We start from the raw sequence: 21,711 nt of genomic DNA on the forward strand, positions 1-21,711 counted from the left end.
CTAAAACCATTAGGAGCCCAGGGCTATGACGGGGGTTTGCTGTACTACTTATATAGTCTGCATGCAGAAACAAGAGTCTTTAAATGTGTCACTGAGTGTGTGTGTGTAGCAGTAAAGTGATTTGTCACACTTGCAGCACACTTGGCTGAACAAAGAAGACCCCTCTCAGTAACATCACAAAGAACAGCGGTCGCTATGCCATGATTGGCTGAAAACAGACCGTCTGTCATGTGATTGGTGCACAGCCTGAGGGCTCAGTTATCATGAGTCAGCCCCTTTTTCTGCACAAGACGAGGGAGGAGGGGGAGAGACAGACTTTAAACGGTATGACTGAGAGAGAGAGAGAGACAGGCAGAAAGGTGGTAAGAAGAGAAAAATCTCTGTATCTTGCTTTTATTTTTAAAAACTAAAACCTTCAAAGAGGCAAAGCTGAAACTCGCATAAGCCATAAACTCAAGACAATGCGAACATACGACTTTATTAGAAAACTGTCTCATACCTGTTACACAAAAGTTACAGAAGGGAATGCTAACTGGTTTTCTTTTCAATTACGTACTCAAAAATATATGTATAAACTGGAAATAAATTGTCTCAAGATTCTAAACCGTTCATCCGTTTAACCCCAAACAGAAAAAAGATGGAAAAAGGAACATGTAACGTAGCGTTTTGCTTCATTTTTGAAGTCCCAAGTTCAGCGGGAGAAGGCAGAGTCTAAATGTGTGGCTCTCAATCCACTTATGCACTTTTCACTTCAGTGCGTTTCATCAGATCAACTCCGAAGAATGTCCGAAATCTGCACGAGCACACACACTACGAAACAGGTTAGAGAGAATGAGTAGAAAAATGTGATGCACACTGAGAGAGATACATAATAACATCTCAAAAACAGCACTGAAATGAAAAGTAGAACTGTAGAGAGGGAGCGTGCGTGTGTCTGATGATGACATGGTTCACACACTCGCTACAGAGTGTGTGTGTGTGTTAGAAACGTCTGTAGTAGCGGTGCGGGGGTCCGTAGTGCATGGGCATGTCCATCATGTCATTTTGGTGATGATGGTTAATCGGAGGGTGGTTGTTGTTGTTGTTGTTGTTGTTATTGTTCAGGGGGGGCAGGTGCTGTAGGGGGGGCACATAGAGGGCCGGGGGCATCGGGGGAAGGACATACATCCTGCCCTGAGGCGGAGCCGGAGGGTAGCGGGGGCCGCGTGGAGGCACAAACAGGGGGGCTTGTATGGCCTGCGGGTGAGGAGGGGCCGCGGGGTTCGGGTTCTGCGGGTTTTCGGGTGGCGGACCCACACAGGGCCGCTTGGCGTCGATAATGGGCTCCGGAGGCGGGCCGACCCTCTTTCCTGAATTATCTGAAAAGACAAAAAAAATGCGGGGAGGGGGAAGTTATCGATGAAGCAGAGCTTCCTGTCCGGTTTCATAGCAGGTTGAAATGTTGTCAGACTTCCTGGAGGTTGGAATTAAACCCCTCGTCTGCCCCGCGTACTTTATATAAACACATCCAGACAAACACAGGAAACACTCCTGCAACCGCTGCCGCTTCACAACAGCAGCCAACTTGTCTGACTAAATATATGTTTAGACAGACAAAGGAGAAGCAGTAGAGAGGAAGAATAACGTTGCGTTGTAGCATTTCTCTGCCAGGAAACAGAACTCCTCCCATTTCTACATCGGTCTAAAGAAATGAACGGCTAACGAGATGTTACCGGGGTTCAATCACTGAGCAATAACAAAGAGTTTCAACAGCTCCAACGGAATAAGTGACAGTCGGTACCGACCTGAACTCTTCTTATTCAGCTCTTCCTCTCCTTTCTTCTGGATCTCCTGAATGATTCGCTCATCATCTTGCTGCAGAAGCAAACACACACAAGTTGTTAGTATTTCCAATAAGATGCAATGTGACAACTTAAAAAGACATTTTCGTTGTTTCCGAAGGGCTCCGTTTATACCCATCGACACTACAATTGAAAATCAAAAAGGAGTCAGCAGTGTTTTATACCATTAATATATAGAAATTGTATCCTACAGAATACTAAAAAATTCTTCTTTTGGTACAGATCCTCACAAAAATCACCAAAGTGATCCCTCCCTCCAAGATCATGCATCATATCGCAATATCAGTCAAATAATCGCAATTAGATATTTTCCTCACATCGCGCTACGTGTTTCAATACGTCTTTGTTTACAGAGCTTGGAAATGCCAGAGTAGTGTGGGCGCGAGGCGTAAACATGGCAATAGTTATTGGTTTTTAAACCAAAACGTAGTAGTGTGGATGGGGGTCTTGAGAAACTGGCTCCAGGGAGGGTGGGACTAGAGTTTGTCATTAATAAACCAGTGTGATGTTAATTGACTAGCTATACTAGTTTGTGACTCGCCTATCTCTCGCCTGAAAAGTCAACCTTTGGGTGAAGTGAAAATAAAGCCGGTGAACGGTGTGTTTTTATTTAGTCAGAACTTCCTCCACATTCATTCTTGACAAGGAAAAACCTTTAAATAATGGTAAGAAAGCAGCTGGCCCCTCTCACCAGCCCTCAGGTTACCAGCATTTATACATTTCTTGGCAATGCACTTGGAGACCAGCTCTTGGCCAGCTCTGGTGCCTCTCTACGGCTCTGGAGCAGCTCCAGCTCATTAGCTGCTCGGGGTCTAATTGTTGCTTCTGGTTGCCAGTGGTACTGTGGCCAGGTCACTGTGGGCTACCACCGAGTCAGATGGACAGGCTCAAAGTGAAGGGGAGTTAATAAACACGGTTGTGAGGGTAAAAGAAATATCTTGGGACTGAATGTGTCCCGGCTAAAGTTAGTGGCCAAATGACGTGTGAACATGTATACTATGTCTTCAGATTTAAAGTACATCTGAAGACATCCACATCCTCAACTTATGGAAAAATGTAACCCCACGTCACGCTGGGGTGGCCAACTATGTAACCGTCGATCAGGCTTGTCGGTGTGTTTTGCTGCGGTGTGAGAGTCCGGTACAGAAAATGAGAAACATCACTGTCTCTATCGCTTCACGTTCTCCTAAGACATCCGTGTCGCTGCCACAACAAATGGGTTTTAGAACTTGCCCTGGAGTTGTAACAGCCGAATGCTTCCTGCAACAACACATCACAGTCGATGTGTCTCGCTCGGCTCTTTTCTTACCCTCTTCGTCCGTAAAATCAAGCTGCCTTCAAGTGCAGTCGGACACATTGAGATCTATAAATGATCTGACAAAAACAGTGATTTTGAAACACCAAATCTACACTGGGGAGGCCAAATCGAAGAAAGAAAAAAAAAAAGCACAATCTTTTGACAAATCGCCAGATTGTTATTTTTTGGCTGGAATGTAGCTTAACAGAAAGAAAACCAAAGCGCTGGTGTCACATCAGGCTTTCCTGCTACAATTTTCACAAAACCGGGCCAGACGAAAGAAAAAGTTATCTTTAAAATAAAAGCTCAGGCAAACGCCATGTCTGAGAAAGTACCGTGGGGTCGGTCCAGAGGGAGCACTTGCGGCAGTGTCGGCAGGGAGCGCCGGGAGAGCGGGCGTGCTGGCAGAAGTGGTTGTAGCCGGTGATGGGCTCCCTGCAGAGGTAGCACATGAAGCTGCCGCAGCGGCACGACATCCGGTTGCAGCCCTCCGACTTGACCAGGCCCGTCCCGCACTTGACGCACTTCCTCACCCGAGCTGCCGTCATCCGCTCCTCACTGCAGCACGGGGACCGAGAGTGAGACAAACAGGGGAGTAAGAGAACTTCAACAAGGGGACAAAAGTAAAGAGAGACATAACAACGCTGCAAAAAAACACATCCGATTCTGTGCGTATAGTCGGATAAACTTTCTCCTGTGTGTCTAAAGGCCAGAGACTTCCTGGTGTTTTTGAATACATATATATATGTTTTTAGGGGCATTTTTAGGCCTTTATTTTTAATAGGACAGCAGAAGACATGAAAGGGGAGAGAAAGGAGGAACGATATGCAAAAAAGGGCCGCAGGTCAGAGTTGAACCTGCGGCCACTGCGTCAAGAAGCAAACCTCTGTTTATGGGCGCAAACTCTACCACTTCAAGTGAAATTAGATTTTTTTACTGCATTCCTTCAGGCATTAACTGACTGAATAAGACCGAAGTGGTTTCCTGATCACGGTTTTATCATAACCTTTCATGCAGCTTAAAACTGCTTTTTGCATATTTTATATATATATATATTTGATTGTTTCTGTACTCTCCTCTGAGGCCTCTCCCAGTTCTTGATATTTGTTGCCATTGTGATTTTTGGATGCTTTTAGTTACGTCCTGTTAAAATCATCAGGTCAGTGCTGCTCAGCACTGCGCCACTGATCCTTCTACCAGGCCACTTCCTGTCTCTTTCAGCACCAGGAAGTGAGAAGATCTGTGCACGGCTCAAAACAGGAAGTACTGCCTGTGGGCCTTCTGGGCCACAGGAAGCAGCCGGCCTCTCCACTTCCTGGAGTGTTGTCCGGGAAACTGAGCTGTTTACCCAGCATCCCCTCCGAGTGAGGAGTACAGGGGACAGCAAGACAAACGGGGCCTGCAACAAAAATGCCCTCTAAGATGTGTTCATGGGTAGAAAACACCGGGAATAATCAGGAGCACTGTGGTTTATGGTTTACTAGGATTACATGTATTCTTTGTCATGTCAAATATTGACATATGAATGTTAATAGTGCCCTGTACGGACCATGAGGGGGATTTCTAAGAGCCTGATCATGGAACTGGTCTAGTGTTTTTGATGAGATAAATTGAATAAATCAAAAAGAGATGGACTGAATAATTTATAGTTTATACGGTTTCTTGATCCAGAGTGGGGAAATTACAATTTACACTCTGTTTTGTTGTTAGAATCACTACACACAGGCCTGAAACACACACGTGAGTGGGCTGCCGGTGCTGGACCAGCACCATGAGCGGTTGCTCAAGAGCACCTGGCAGTGCCCAGAAGGTGAACCCTACGGTTCCCAACCCCACTCCATACAGACTGAGCTACTGCCACCCCAAATGTATACCAAATTCTTATATAAAGACAACCAGGTGGGAGTTTCAAAAGGTTGTGAAGTAAGTGCGGGCCGCTTGCTAGAACTTAAAATATGTAACCATATGTCTTAGCAGGACAAATTAAATGTGTACTTTAAAAAAATATTTAGCATGTGTGCAATGTTTTAGAGTTTATTAAGATTCCCGGAGCCAAACTAATAACCACAAAGCTTCTTGCAATCCCATTACAGGACATAGAAATCTGTATATGAGAGACTCATATGTCCTCTGCAGATCATTAGCGTAGCTGGCTAAGTGGTGGTGTGTTGATAAAGGACTCTGGTGGAGTCATGTTTATTTCTGCAGGACCACTTACAAGAGCACCCTCATGCGGATCTCGTCCCTCTCCAGGACCTGCTCACACGTCTTCCCCACATGCTGCTTCCACTGAACATGGCATTTTCGACAGCTCTCCTGCAGAAAAAGACAACATCGGAATTTGACAAATGTCAAGTGTGGGGATTATGTAGGACAAATGTAAAGAGAAGGCAGAATTTGAAGAAAGAATTTGAATCTCCTTGTAACATTTATTCACAAACAACATCAAATACCAAGAGATTGTGGCACGTTTCCACATCCATCCATTCATCACTACTCCCTGTCCAGTTACTGCTGAATAAGAGTATCCCCCCCCAGTCTGCTCTATATGCTGCTGGTGCCGCCACTGCAGGGACTGGGACTTGCACAGACACAGCTATTAGGTGTGGCTCTCCCTGCAAGAGCGTGTGTGTGTCTGTGTGTGTGCGCGTGTGTGTGTGTGTGAGAGACACTGCAGCAATAGTGTGCTTTGCTCGCCGCTGACTGCTCTGTTGCCTAGAAACAGCAACTCCATCCTCCAACCTCCTTTGTCATGTCAGCCAGAGACGTTCAGACAACATTGCTGAACACACGCGCACACACGCACACGCACACGTTAGCCAGGGGTGGCCTCCATTGCTAACCCTTAGCTAAGTGGTGCCACCATAAATATTTGAACCGCTCATTTAATATTTAAGAGCGTGGCATATGACAGCTGAGCAAGCACCAGTATGATCCATAACGTATCTCCACGACAACCTCAAGTCTGACTCTTAACCTGGGAAGGAAACCCTTCATTTAGCAGAAAAACGCCCTCTACGTCCGGTGACCTCTTTACACATCCTTCAGTCACTGTGCGTGCGTGTTATTTTATCATTTTAGCCACCACAGGCTTGTGTCTCTCATGATATTCACTGAGACAGCTGCGTGTGTGTGCAAGGTCAGCCAGAGGGTGGGGAACTGAGCTGGAGGAGCTCAGAGTTTCCATTGGCATGCGGGGTAGTTTGGATGGAAACGCCAAAAGACTCTCCGAAGACACACAAGGACCTTTAAAATCAGCTTTGAGCAAAGGATGAGCTCTAGTCAAAACAGATAAAAAGTAGACCAACTGTGTTTGCATTTGTGTGGAGTTTTCTGATTTATAAGGGAGTGTCCAAGCAGAGAGATGCACGAAACACAGCTGAGAAGCATTGGAATGTACCTGACGTCCATAAAGTATATTGAGAAAACTCTCTCTAAAACCAGGGTCTTTGGAGGAGGGGGGGGAGGGTTATATGCCAGCCAAGGGGCCGCAGAAGAACTGGGCTCAAGTGTCAGAAAAAGCCAGATCACACAAAGACCATGAGGCACAGATTGAGAAGGGGAGGAAGAGGGAAGGCAGAGCGGTGAAAGATCACCCCCTAGTGGTAACCTAGAGACCAGGAAGAGGGACGACATCAGAAAGGGTGACAGGGTGTGCATGTCTCGGACCTGTTTGACAAGCTGATGAACAGCAGGAACACACCTGAGTTCTTATAGCGAGGCTAAAAATACAGTCGATGACGTGGGAGTCAACCCTTGCACGGGGCGTGTCTTCTCCACACACACACACACCACACCCACACCACACACACCCACCACACACACACACACACACACACACCACACACACACACACACACACACACACACACACACACACACACACACACACACACACACACACACACACACACACAACAACACACACACACAACACACACCCACACACACACACACACACACACACACACACACACACACACACACACAGAGCAACATCTGGGAAATAGGGCTGTTTAGCCGTTTTACTTCAGTCTTCGTCCAATCATTCACCCTACCCACCCTGTTCTAACTTGTCCTCCATCTCCATTCACTACACTCCTCTCCCTCGGGCCCTACCCTCTTTACTCCCCTCCCTTCCTGTATAACCTTTCTCCATCTTCATTCATACCTTGCCTCTCCGCCTCCGAAACTTTTGTCTATTGTCCCAAGGTGCAGGCTGCAGTAGCCCTTATAAGGCAGTGCAAGCAGCTGGCAAAGCTTCTGATTGGTGAACTGCGTCGAGAATGTGTGCACGGGTGTGTTTTTTTGCGGGGAGATGGATTTTACTGCAATCAAATCTGAGTACCGATGTGATAACATATGAGATACAAAAAGACTCTAGGGCACAGATCTCAGCTCTTGTTTGCATTCGCCTTCCGTTGGCATACATTTTACATTCCTATATTTTCATGAAGTAATCATACGCAGGCCGGGACAAGCCTATCCAAATGTCCTCATAACCACATGTGGAAATACAGTAGTAACGGGGGGGGGGGGGGGGGGGGGTGTGAGGAAAAGACAGGGAGGAGAATCTGGGTCAAACTTGATCTGAACCCCATTTTAAATGGAGGCGGAAGTGAGATACAACCAGTGAGAAACCAGCAAGACGGGAGTGGAAGGTGCAGCCAGCCAATGAGGTGGCGGTGTGGGAGAAGGTGGGTGGGCTTACGGAAGTGTGTCGGTTACATAATGAAGCCCCTCCCTGCTCGTAGACTGAGCGGGCCGACCGTACAACAACTGTCTTCAAGCGAGCTCATGCAAATAAAAATAAAAACACACATGAAAAAAGAGACATGCAATAAAGCTCGTCTATGAGATCATAATCTGAGTGTGACAATATCTGGGTTTGCGAGGGGCGTTCCCCCACAATGGGGGGAAACCCCGAATCCCAAGACAACACACACCACAGCAGCCACAGACTCGCATCCTGAATCCTTCACACAGTAGAGGAAGCAAGTTGTGTTAACTTTTTCTTAGCACTTGACTCACCTAACGAAGAAAGAACATTTCCTTCATAAGTCAAAAGTGTACATGTAAAACTGTTAAGTACAATCCTGTGAACATATTCTAATAGTTGATCTAAATCTGCAGCTGTAGCTTAGTGCTTTGCAGACAAAACATATTCAGGAATGGATCGGACCAAAAGAAATCTGGAGCACGACTATACTAACATGACTTTTTGTGCCATTAGGCGTGTATATGAATATGTAATAGGAAGCAGCTGTGCAGGAACACAGCATGACGACCGCTATGAAGCTCTGGCTCCACCTACAGGTTACTGGACTGAACAGCGGAAGAAGGACAGAACATCCTCATCAGCACCTTTGCATTGAATACAACCTCAGATTTTTTTGAGCAACGACTGTATTGACAAGGTACGACTTATAGGATTATAGGACACTAGGATATTTTTGGGACAGCAGGACCACGTCATAATCCAGTTCTTAAAAGAGAAATCACTGCAAAGAAATTAATTAATAGATGACACTAGTGTTGCCAGAGGAACTAGTGGAGCTTGGGCAGAGTCAGCTGATCTCTGTTTGCTACCAGAGAATTCTGTAATTGAATCATAAACTAACAAGCACAAAGGGGAACACGTCAAAAGCGTGTTTTAAGGATAGCATGATACAATCTAATCTAATCGGCCAACGATCGAGCTGCATTCTGGGTTACATAGGCCCTAGGTTTTAAAAAAAGGAAGAGGAATGGGTGGAATATGAAAAGACGATACTGCTGGTTTTACATTAATGAACAAGAAATGGATCCCCCTTGTCTTTACATCGATACTAGGGGCACCACACGCTTCCTGATTTTTTAAATTAAACTTAAAAAAAAAATGTTTACACCTGGATTTAACTATTTAGTTAAAAAACGAGGTTCATTGCGACTAAGAATTATTTAAGTTATTGATTAATCTGTTGATTATTTTATCAAAAGAAGGATTAATTGGTTTGATCTACAAAATGTCAGAAAATAGAGAAAATGCTAATCACAATTTTCCCAGGGCCAAACGCAAAGATAGTCTTTGTAAAAATACAAAGATATTCCAATTCACAGTGATATAAAACAGACCGAAGAAGAAAATCCTCACATTTGAGAAGCTGAAACCAGAAATGGTTTCCCTTTTTTTTCACAATGGTGATTCATTTCTTGTAAAAAAAATCATTTTAAGCAACTAACTTGTTCATGGGCTTGATACATGCTTCAAATTTAAGCCACCGTTCTCAGATCATTAGTTAACATATGCTGGAGGACTGGTGCCACGGTGCCAGGAGGTGATTATACTCATGACTTATGTCGAGGTGTTAATCTCGCTCTGTCCCCCATTCCGGGAATGTAGTGATAGTAGGAGTGGCGTGTGAGTGTGTGAGTGTGAGTGTGAGTGTGTGAGTGTGAGTGTGAGTGTGAGTGTGAGTGTGAGAGTGTGAGAGTGTGTGTGAGTGTGAGTGTGAGCGTGAGCGTGAGCGTGTGAGTGTGAGCGTGAGCGTGTGTGTGTGTGTGTGTGTGTGCGTGCTGTGTCAGAAATCGATTTTGGTGATGCGGCAAAACGACTGTGAGACACAAGAACAAAAAAAAAAAAAGAGACAAAGACGCAACAATAGAAAGAAGGGAGGGCTGTGTTTGTTTGGTGAGAGTGAGAATATGACTGTAGGGTATGTGTGTGTGTGTGAGTGTGTTTGTGCACGTTTCTGCCAAATAATGGAGATTTTAGACTGGAATCCATGTAACAGCCTTGGCAGACACGAAGCAGCGCCTCCCCTGCATTCCTCAGACAGAGAGAGGAATGCCCAAAGATAAAGAGACGGGGAGACAGAGGTGGCGACCTCGCCAGATGGAACCGGTTTATTATCGGCTGAAAACGGTTCATCGATCTCTTTGATCTTGACAGACTTGATCTCTGTCTCATGTCCAGGCTGCACTGAGATGATTTAAGCTGACGTGGACGCTGCACACAGAGCTTTCAGGTTTCACTGTCACGATAGACTGAATTATTTATGATGCTGAATTCAAATCCAGGTTCAATCTCTCTTTTGTACAGCGTGATTTCACTCTGACAAACAGCCATATAACATACAGTATAACATCAGATGATGCGTATATTGTGCAAGAGACAGAGAGTTAACCTACATATTCCTTTAAAGTTCCGGTCTGTAAAGGGAGAACAGTAGAAACACAACAGCCTGGCTTGCCCAGAAGCTCAAAATGTCTAATGAACTGAATAAGTGCAGAGTGGGACTGACCTTGCGGCACCGAGGGTTGGGACAGCTAAACAGAGACATGTTTTTGTCCAACAAGGCTGGGAAGTTGCAAAAGGGACACCTGAAAAAGCCCGAGAGGAAGGAGGGTTGAGGAGTGAAATTTATGATACAGCTGTACTTGAGACACCCAGATAAAAGTGAGAAAAACGAACAGACATTATTGCATATCCATTATGAGTGCACAGATCCCCTTCAGACCATCAATTAACATGCACCCATACTGACTAAACTGTAAGTTCAAAATGCTTTGAGGCCCCACATGGTTACATTTGTCAAAAAGCAAATACCAAGTGTGCAAAGGACTCTAATTAACATGTGTGAACTAAACATCACTAGGACTAATATTTTCAAATCAGGTTGGCCATGCAGCTGGAATAGTCATGTACTGGTCCGAGTACAAGTGAGACTTAGTGAGATTTAGAGTTTGCTGGCCATCATAAAGGATTAGAGTTGCAACAAACAACTATTTCCATTATCAATTAATCTGCTGATCATTTTCTCGATTTACACTTAATTGACTATCAAAATTGTTGCCAATACATTTTTTGGTTGATTTGAATGAATTGCTTCTGTTCTATAAAAGATCTAAATATCATGAAATTAAAATGTGTGCAACAATGAATGGTGTAAAGGGAATCCATTTTTAAAGGTGTACGTTTCAAGGTGTAATCCATCTTAACCACATGTAGAGAGTTTAGATACAAGACAAGCGTAATACACGTACACACATGCACACACATGCACGCAGCTTCCCACCCACCTCCACACACTTACCGCACAAGCTCGTCAGCACAGGTGGCAGCGACGGCCTCCTCCGCCTGCCTCTCGTAGTATTTACACAGTATGTTCTCTGGGAGGACCTTCTCCAGCTCACATACCGGGTAGGAGCACAGGCAGCCCCCCTCCATGCAGCTCAGCTCCGACTGCAACATCAACGCACACAATTACAAATGTACAGCTGCGTTCACTAAAGAGGCCGACCGATAAAGGGTTTAGGGCCGATACCGAAATTTGGTTAATAAAAAAGTCTGATATGCCAATACATCGGCCGACATATATATTTAACAAAAATTAATCCAGAAACACATTACTAAACATAAACAGATTTCCTTAACATTAGTTGTTTGTAGTTATTTATGAGTTCTCACTAAAACAGACAGATCGAAGGAACACCAAAATATATTCAAGTTCTGATAAATAAAATGTATAAAAATACAAACTTAAGATATGAAACTTAAAGTCCTTTGAACAAAAATGCAATAACAAAAAAATAAATAAATCAATGTTGCCAACAAACTATGCAACGCCGACACTCATAACATGGTTGACCGTCCATTTTTAAATTATTTTTTTTAAATATTCATTTATCAGAATTTATTACTATTTTTTTTTTTTAAATTGGCCAAATATAAATGCCGATAGTTTGGGAAATGCCTAATATCGGCCCGCCGATAATTTGGTCGGGCTTTAGTTCACAACCAGCTTCAGCCAACACTCCCACACACATGTATGCAGATACACACAGTGTACAAAAACGGAATTACCAGATTACTGATGTAGGTGAATGGCAGCAGTACAACAATGTCACAAACTATGGTCTCATAAAGATAAAAGAAGGAGGATTTATTACAGAACTGCATTATTATTGGATTGCAGGCGAACCAAATGAGGCGACAACTCTGTGTGTGTTTAAAGCTCTATTCTGGTTTTTTTCAAGCTGTACTCCAAATCTTGTATATGTCACATTATTTCTTGCCACGTTTTATGACATAGTTGTTACAAAATAATGTACTTATTGTCATTTCAGTGCTTGTGTAAGTGTGTAAATCGAGATAAAAAACAAAAAAGCCTAAAGAGACTTGAAAGCTGAACAATATCGACCAAGTTTTGAAATCAAACAAAATCTTACATACTTGGTTGGACACGCAGCGCACACGCGCACACCACCCACACACACACACACACACACACACACACACACACACACACACACACACCACACACACACACACACACACACACACACACACACACACACACACACACACACACACCACACCACACACACACACACACACACAACACCACACACCCACACCCACACACCCACACACACACACCCACACCACACACACACACACATATATATAACCACAGTAACTAACATTTGTTCGACTGCCACATGTTTTGATTTGTCCAGCTTAGGAAGACATTAGGTTTTACAGAATAATCATTTATAGTTGTCAACATTATCATCCTGTTCAAATGTGAGAATAAACTGTGCGTGTGTGTGTGTGTGTGCGTACCTTTCCGGAGCCAAATACTGCCTCCTGAGCGTATTTGACCAGGCACTCTTTACAGAACAGGTGGCCGTCTGAACACTGCGTCATCTTCTCAAACGCAAACTCCCCGTAGCAGCAGCCACACTCAATCAGCTGGCCGTCCTGGAGAAAGAATCGGACATAGAGATATTTATTCAAACTTCTCTACATTCTTTAAGATATAGTCTTTTGAGAATTATTAAAAGTGTCAAGTGCCTTGTGGTACTCAAGGGACTGAGAAGTAAAATGAACCTACAAGGCTAGTCTACATTGTAACTAGTCTACAACATTATCTAAGTAAATTGCTCCCAGGGACTTAGTGCGGAACTGTCCATAAGATCGTCTCTCAATTTAAATCTAACCAGCTATTAAGATAACTGAAATAACACCAGGCCAATCTCTATGTATGGTGAAGGGTATGTGATGATGTGGGGGGGTTATCTTAATTCCAGAGACCAAGGGAACTTTATCAGGATGCATAGTATCCTGATCCATGAAATAACTGGCCTTTAAAAATGAAAATATGCCTGCCTCTATGGGAATTTAACATAGGGGGGTGTACACTCATGCCCCCTGTATTTTAAGGAAGAACGTTTATTTATTTACAATACATTATTAATTCACAAAGAAAATTGGTGTCCTTAAAAGGTTGAATTTCCTTTTTTTTTTTATTAAGGCATTAAGATCAATTTCCAAAAGATTTTTTTTTATTCCTCTTTTTAGTCAACTTTAGCATGGGTGTGTAAACTTATGCAAGCCACTGTATTTTAATCCAGGTTATGGTGTAGTCATAATAATAAAAATATTAAAAATACATCAGCAGCTGCCTTGGAACTTACTAGACAATACAACCTCAAAGAAGCACACCAAAAGCCTATGGAAGTATGGTTTTTATAGTATCTTTGTTAGTATCTACTGCACTGTGAAAATACTTTTTTTTTTTTATTATTCTGTGGAGAAACCATTTTATTTTTACAAAATAACACAGTAAGAACCATTGTAAAGGCTACATCAGTTTGGTTAAGGTATGCATGCTTTCTACCTTCTTGTATTCATCCTCATTGACCTGCAGAGCCAGGAGGAAGTCCTCGTGCTAGAGAGAGAGAGAGAGAGAGAGAGAGAGAGAGAGAGAGAGAGAGAGAGATGAGTTTCAGTAAACCTGTGTTCAAACTATTAGTGCTACACCTGAAAGGAGGTTCAGTTTACAGTATGCAGCAAGAATATGATATCCATTATGACACAGCTATGAAAATAAACTAAACGAATGGTACAAGTACTTAAAACCTGATATGAATACTTGAGGTTAAACCAATCAGGACATAAATATCTACAAGTATAAATATAAATAAGTGCAATACGATCATTCAAATAAATATTCTCTCAAATAGCAGCCATTCTTGGTAAGCAGAGCCAGGTATAAGTCAGACTACTACGTTCTCTGATGCAAGAAATGTTGCATATGCTAATTAAGCAGCATTAGATAACGTCTGTATACATTATTTTTTATGTTTCAGTCATCACATACTCCCAGGGATATTTGCCGGGATGCAGGGCTGCTACACTGCTATGCAGACCGCTATGCAGACTCATAAAGTAAAGTTGGTTTTATATTGGATGCTGGCTATTAACCACATTCAAAAAATCTATTATAGAGTTTGACCTTCCAATATAAAACCTACTTTACCACGGTCTGGGACAGCTCGTCCTCAGACACCGTTTTTGACGTGATTTATCATAATATTTTGATTGAAGGGGTTGCAAAAATCACATACAAATAAAAGCATTTTCAAGCATTGTATCCAAAATTCAAGCACTTTTTAAACCTTGAAAACACAACATCAAAATTCAAGCATTTTCAAGGATTTCAAGCACCCGTATGAACCCTGAATATAATAAAGAAAACTAAATTAAGTTGCATAAAGTCTGTAGGTGTGAATGTAATACTGGGTGACAAAGATACATCGTGAATTAAATAAAAAAATTACTTTCACAGAAAAAAAGAAAAAAGTGTGTGTGTGTGTGTGTGTGTGTGTGTGTGTGTGTGTGTGTGTGTGTGTGTGTGTGGGTTGGGGTTGTGTGTGGGTGTGTGTGTACCTTGCGCACTTCCTTGGCCTTCTGCAGATAGAACGAAAGCTCCTTCTGCACAGAGGCTTCCAGATTGCTGTACGTCCTGCAGTGCGTCGGTCACCTCCAAGAAATACACCTCTTGTGAAACGTCACTGAATCTGTTGGACACAGGGAACCTAGTGAGACACCTCATGAAGCACAAGTAGGTTTCAAATCAGAGAAAAGGGAAAATGTTTGTTCACCGTGTCCAAAATGGAAATCAACGTAGCGGCGCTCGGAGGAGGATCTGTTCCGTCGTCTCTTTCCTGAGGGGTCGCCTGAATCTTGCCACTTCTTCAGAGCTTCACATAAGGCCTGGGAGAGCGGGAGTTAAAGGACACTTGTAAAAGACAGCAAGAAAGTAGAGAAAGGGTTGAAATGCGATTGCATTCCTGGGAGGCACGGTGTACTAGGAGGCCGCAGGTACCTTGCGTGTGATTGCATAGTGTCCCTTCAGAGCATTGAGGGCCCATTTGATGTCCTGACAACTGAGCATCCTGAAATCTGCCATGAGCAAGTCGGCAGCCTGCATCACAGCCTCGGGTCCCACCGGGCCCAGCTTGGTATAGTCAAACAGGTCCTCGGTTACCTGGAAAAGACCCATAACAGACTAATAAATCAAGTACCAAGACACTGAGATATCCGATTTAAAGACGGGTATGGAGCAGTCATCAAAACAACTAATGGAAAATAACTTTGTATAACTGTGCTTTTGTCTTTGTAGGGTAGACTGAAGGTGTGTGTGTGTGTGTGTGTGTGTGTGTGTACTACTCTGCAAAGTTTCCTTAGGAAAAGAAAAATAGAGATAAAGTTACTCTGTTTCTCCTTTCCATGGTCCATTTTTCAGTAAATTCATTTTCTCTGCCCAACAACAGCACAGTCATAATCAGCTGTCAACCCTCAAAAAAAGCTCTATTATTAGGTTTGTTTGGTAAGCTTGATTGACATAATTATGTAATGAAGAACAATCTATCCTTTACTGCACTTCCAGTTCTTCAGTTTGCATGCATCCTGCACATAATGTTCTTAAGCTTGATTTACGGGCTCCAGAGGCTACGCGCAGAGCTTTCGCCGTGGCCTGAAGTTTATATTTGTGCGATGGTGTGTGCGTCAATATCCTTAGGAGAACACCAGGGCCAGCGTGTCTGTGTGTGTGGTAGAGAGAGGGATAGTGACGGGGATTAGCTTTGGAGCGGACTCCAGAGGCATAGTGAGGGAAACAAAGTGTCTCCCCTGTGCTTTGTGATCATGGTGAGAAATCTGTAGGAGGGAAAAGTTAACCCTCTCCTTGATTTCATGTTGTTTATGGAGAAGCTGAAACAGGAAATGAGTCGGGGGAAATGCAACGCAACCAAGCCACGGTGGAGCCATGTGCATCGCCGCAACGTGCAGTTACATTTTTTCCGTGAGTTGCACATCGGGCTACGGCGTAGGGTCTGTGTGTCCATGTACGTAGCCACGGTTTAGATTTAACGCAGAAGCATAAATCACACTTTATACTGATTTTATATAACTCCACACAACTACAGTCTACTTAAACTCAAGTACATCCTACTCAAGTTCAGTGTACGTACACACACACACACACACACACACACACACACACACACACACACACACACACACACACAGACACACACACACACAGACACACCTCTGTCTGGGTGTCTCCAGACTCCAGTAGGATGCTAGTGGGGGCTGCTGTGGCGGCTGCGGTATCCCCCCTTGGATACTCTGGGTTCTCCAACAGCAGGTTACAGATACTGGAAAAACAGCAAAGGGGAGCTGCATGTAAACAAGCTTGTACAGACATACACACAGTTACAAGGTATGATGGTCTTCCAATACCTATCAACCTACACAGAACAACTTCAAGTAAACAGATTTGGGACTGTGCCCTATTGCATATACATCAATCACCTAATTCGGTCAAACCTCTTCATTAGAGAGAAATATTCTGAGCATTTCAAAATAGGGTAATACTCTTAGTTAAACTGTTAAGTCAAGTTGATTGATAAATCCTTGAAATAAAAAAAGGAATTGACCTTTAAGCTATAATAAAGGTTAATAAAGTAAAATTCCCATCTAGTAACCTGAAGTACAAAAACACATTCAACTCCACCACAAGTACAACGGATACAGCAAATCTAGAAACCTTATCAGGGACTCATTTCCTGGGATGTTGAATCACTCACGGTTACTTTATATGAAGTACTCGAGAAAGAAAAAGGTTGCTGTTTCTTACACATTCAAGTCTTTCACATTATTCTTTTGGATCAGTTCTGCTACATAGGCTTCCTGGACATCTGGGAAGAGATCCAACTGCAGAGGCAACGCAAAGAATTGAACAGGTGGAATGTAGTTGGAACAGAGGCGATGAGAAGCAGAGTTTACACCACGATTTAGAGCTGCTCAATTATTGGGAAAAAAATCATAATCACGATTATGTTGGTCAAGATTGAACTCATGATTATCTAACATGGTTACTGATCTACCACAGTTCAAATCAATTAACTTGATATTAACCCAGTGAGGATAATAGACATGCAGACCATACCAATGCATACACCGCTTAATGTGATACTCACAACACCAGTCAGAAGGGCTCTAACAAGGGGCTCTTCTCTGCCTTGTGGTGCAGAGGGACCGGGCCTTGCATCCTCTATCCGGGGAATGTCCTCTGGCGCAGGAGGGACAGCGACCAGACCAGGGGCTGGATTGACCCTTTCTGGGTTCGGAGCTGGAGCCAGAACAAGACGAGCCTCTCCCCCATTGCGGGTGAAGGTAAGGACTGAAGCTGCGGGAGCTGGAGGATTAGAGTTCACGTCAGGCATCCTGATGTGGAGGCTACGACCTGGTGGGACCACACCAGAGGTACCAGCCTGTGGCGGAGGATTGGGAACAGCCACCCCAGGCGCTTGGCTGCCCAGGATGATCCGGTGACCTGCCTCTGGAGGCCCTAGTCTCTCTGGGGCGGCAGCTATTAGCACTGCGGGGGGGATCACCGGTATCACCTGAGGGGGTTGAGGGGCCTGAACTGGAGGCTGGGCAGGGGCCTGGGCCAGGGGCCGTGGTTCAATCTGAATGAGATTTCCCTGCATGCGATTGGGTAACCCAGACTGCAGTGGGTTCTGGAATCTGAGCTGCTGCTGGGGTTGAGTTAGGAGAGCAGAGGCTTGGGTGCTCGGGTGCTGGGGAAGAATGACTAGTTTCACCTCCTTCACCTGGATGAGGTGGGGCTGTAGGGTGGTGGTCCCATTGGACTGGACCTGTGTGGATGTACTGGGCTGAGACTGCACCTGTGTGCCAGACTGTGACTGTGCAGATGAAGTACTGGCCTGATGATTGTCTTGTGAATGAGTACTTGAACTAGCCTTTTCTTGAGTGTTTTTAGAAGAACTTGATGCAACCGCACAAGAGTAGTGTGTGGCACTGGTAGAGGTACTTGCCTGGGGCTCCACCGTTAGGAATACTGAAGAGCCAGCGTGTGGTTGTATGAGTCCAGATGTGCTGGGCTGAGGCTGATGAAGTACTGGTATAGGTGCGCTGGATGTGCTGGCACTAGCCTTGGCATTTGTGGAGGTAGATGGGGTTTGGATAGGAACCGCATGGAGTTCCACTTTTGTGTGTGCTAAGGTACCGTCCTGTTGCTGCGAGTTTGTGTTAAGTTTTGGCTGAGACAGTGTGTGTAATGAAGAGCCAGGTTGTGGCTGTGTGTGTGCAGATGTGCTAGACTGCACTGGTGTCTGTGTCCGTATGGCTGGCCGCAATGCGGAGGAGTTGGCCTTGGCATCTCTGGAGGTAGAGGGAGCAGAACCAGGGTCCACTGTGGGAACCCCAGAGGTTGCGCTACTATGACCTACAACTTGAATTGGGTTGTGCGAGGCCCCACTCCATTTTGCTGCTGGGCGGATCACATGTCTGCGTGCAGGTGTTTGCAGCTGCAGGAAAACACAGGAGGCAAAAGACAAAAGTTAATAAATGAATGGAAACAAAGTTGTTACTTCTGTTGCAACTTCTGCAGCTCATATTACTGACAGCAATTTCTGATAACAGTATAACCAGACCCAAGTGGAATGTTTTTTTGTTTTTTACAGTTTTCAGTGGTCACCCGGAATGCAAAGCAGAATTTAGTGAACGGTTTTTCAGCTTGGTTTGTGAATGTGTTTTCTTTTTTTATAAATCTGCAGAAAATTGTGTGGCCTGAGAATAGCTATAATAACTGTTTAAAAAAAACATAGGTTTACACCAAATTAGTATCATCTACCAGCCAAATGCTTGTAAAATATGCAAGTGGCTGGTAGATTTGCTTAAAAAACAATGGTAATTTGTTAGCCATTTGGCTAGTGGACCAAAAAGTTAATTTTGGACCCTGTTTATGTTTACCTTATTGTACAAGTTATGGGCAAGCTTCAAATATCGAGTCTCTTTTTGCAAGAACAGGGTTTGTCAGTCACCTCCAATATGCTGACGTCGTCATCATCTGCGTCGTCCGGGACTAAAACAGGGCTGCCAGGTACCAGAGTCATAGGCTCCTCATCCGAGTCATCCGAAATGGTGATGAGCTCCCTCTTACGGGAACGGGGGCCTACACAGTCACAGTGTAACGTAAATATCACAAATGTATATAATGTGTGGCTATCTGAGGTCTGGGATTAATTCCCACTGTGATACATTAACCAATGTGTCCCTGAGCAAGACACTAACCCCTAGTTGCTCCAGAGGCGTGCAACCTCTGATATATAGCAATTGTAAGTTGCTTTGGATAAAAGTATCAGCTAAATGACATGTAATGTAATATTTATGTCTTTAAAGTGGCAATCCTTAAAAGGTGCCCTGTCACACAAAACTGTTTTTACTTGCATTTTTGAAAATATGTTAGGTCCATATGTGTTTGTGTTATGTCGTGAATGTGAAAATGAATTGTTACCTCCTCTGTCAGCTCTAGCCACTGAAAAGAAATAAGAGGAGAAATCACTGGCTAGCTGTTAGCCAATCAGAGTAAAGCAGCTTAGCTCGTTGAATATTAATGAGAACTGAGCTGAGTCCTGTTGTAGGCTCTCTATACCACGCTAGAATGTCTTGAAACAAGGTCACCAAGGTATTCTTTTCCACAAGAAATGTTACAGAGTCCATGGTAAAACTTCAAACATTACCACAAAGTAATGAAATACGTGTGGCTGGGCACCTTTAAGATTTCCGTCCTGGTTAATTTATTATTTATATTTAAGTGAAAACAATGGAATCGTACTGGGAGCAGTCTGGAGGCTTGTTGTTAATTCAAAAGTTCCATAGTTCAATTTTTATCTATTTTTCACAATAGAGAAAAACTGTAATACAGCATTTTTTTCCCCCATGAATGTCACCACAGACAAAATACTGCAACCAAACTTGTTTGTTCACTACAATCTAATATCAGACCAATGAATCGGTCAGGTGGATATATTTGTTTGTACTTATCTGCATTATAAGAAGGTGTATTTCACATGTCAATGCCAGTGCAAATGTCTCTCAGGATAACCAGAGTTTGGTTTAGCTTTAAATGTTGTTAAACCAATGTGACAAGGAAAGCATGTCGGCCTCATTCAAAATCTACAGTGTCACACGAAAATGGCAGCATTGTGTAAGATGTTATTGAGACGTTATCATTACCCCCGGTCTCGAAATGACACTAGAAAATATCACTGTTGACATTAACATCCTGTATGAAAAGGTGTCTCACTTTGGCTGCGGTGGATGTTGAAGCTTGCCAGGTGAATGACGTCATCATCACTGCCTCCATCTGCCATTGTGACTACACTTACCAGCTCACTGCTCAATCATACCATCTACCACACACACACACACACACACACACACACACACACACACACACACACACACACACACACACACACACACTTAAAGTGCTGGAATTCCCTGGTATTTCAACAACGGTTTCACTTTTAAAATAAGTAACTTGACATCACCCAAACAAGAGAAAAGTTGGTCAATAACAAGGCAACTATAACCGTATATGTGAATATCCAATGGTCACCTTATCTGGCATGTTAGCAAAAGAGAACTAGCTAACGTTAAACAAGGAGGAAGCTTAAGATAAAACCGAAATCTAGCTAACGCATGGGGAGCAGAGTCCAGGGGTTAGGGTTTGAGTCACCAACTAGCTTAATACTCATTAGCTAGATAACTGAAAGTTTATTTAAAGTGTTAGCCAACCTGATCCCACAAGAATTTGTTGAAACATGCACTCAGTCAACTTAACTTGCTAAGCCAGTCGTAGTTGCCCTAGCTAGCTGGATCTGATCAAAGTTGGCATTGGCTACATCAATGCAACGTTACATCTTACATGTTGTTAAACTGCAGACGCTAACACTGCGAGGAGAGACTGGCAATGTTGCAATGCTACCTATATGAGCTTGCGTTTTGTACACCATCGTGACATTATCCCCAACACTGTAACATTAGCTTAAAGTTTGAGATGCAGCAGAGAAAAACACACCTGTGAGAACAGCAATCGACCATTTCCGCGCAGACACAGAACAAACCGCTTTCAGCTAAGCTAATGTTAATTAGCTTGGCTTGCTAGCTGGCGAGCAACCGTTAGAAGATTAAGTAGTTAGCTCACTTCTCATCACGATTTCTTTCCGTAACATTGCTTCAAACCAATTATGTTCATCCTGATATCAAAGTATGAATAATACACGTGCAGAAATGTACAATACCGCAGCTTCGTGTATACAAAACGTCTCCTTGGTGGACTGACAATCCGTGAATATCGAAACAAACTGCCAAAACAAGACCAGCAACAACGTCACGCGTACGGTAAGAGCTACGTAGATACGGTG

The 21,711-nt window shown here is 43.6% G+C and overlaps 1 protein-coding gene and 1 long non-coding RNA gene across 2 annotated transcripts; one reads left to right on the top strand and one right to left on the bottom strand.

The window, feature by feature from the left end:
* Positions 1-843: 843 nt before the first annotated feature.
* LOC116703054 (uncharacterized) lies at positions 844-15,799 on the top strand. Its single transcript, XR_004335324.1, has 3 exons — positions 844-932; positions 14,360-14,362; positions 15,789-15,799. It is a non-coding gene; the product is annotated as an uncharacterized LOC116703054 (long non-coding RNA).
* rnf216 (ring finger protein 216) lies at positions 941-21,663 on the bottom strand. Its single transcript, XM_032537626.1, is given in 17 exon segments — positions 941-1,358; positions 1,785-1,854; positions 3,474-3,696; positions 5,357-5,454; positions 10,422-10,500; positions 11,214-11,362; positions 12,746-12,883; positions 13,803-13,853; positions 14,855-14,985; positions 15,070-15,181; positions 15,294-15,455; positions 16,521-16,629; positions 17,112-17,188; positions 17,455-18,807; positions 19,324-19,454; positions 20,589-20,694; positions 21,570-21,663. Coding segments are annotated over 16 exon segments (3,327 nt in total). The 5' UTR covers positions 20,656-20,694; positions 21,570-21,663; the 3' UTR covers positions 941-981.
* Between the last annotated feature and the right edge of the window lie 48 nt (positions 21,664-21,711).

The sequence above is a fragment of the Etheostoma spectabile genome, chromosome 15 (assembly GCF_008692095.1).
Source record: "Etheostoma spectabile isolate EspeVRDwgs_2016 chromosome 15, UIUC_Espe_1.0, whole genome shotgun sequence".
NCBI lineage: Eukaryota > Metazoa > Chordata > Actinopteri > Perciformes > Percidae > Etheostoma > Etheostoma spectabile.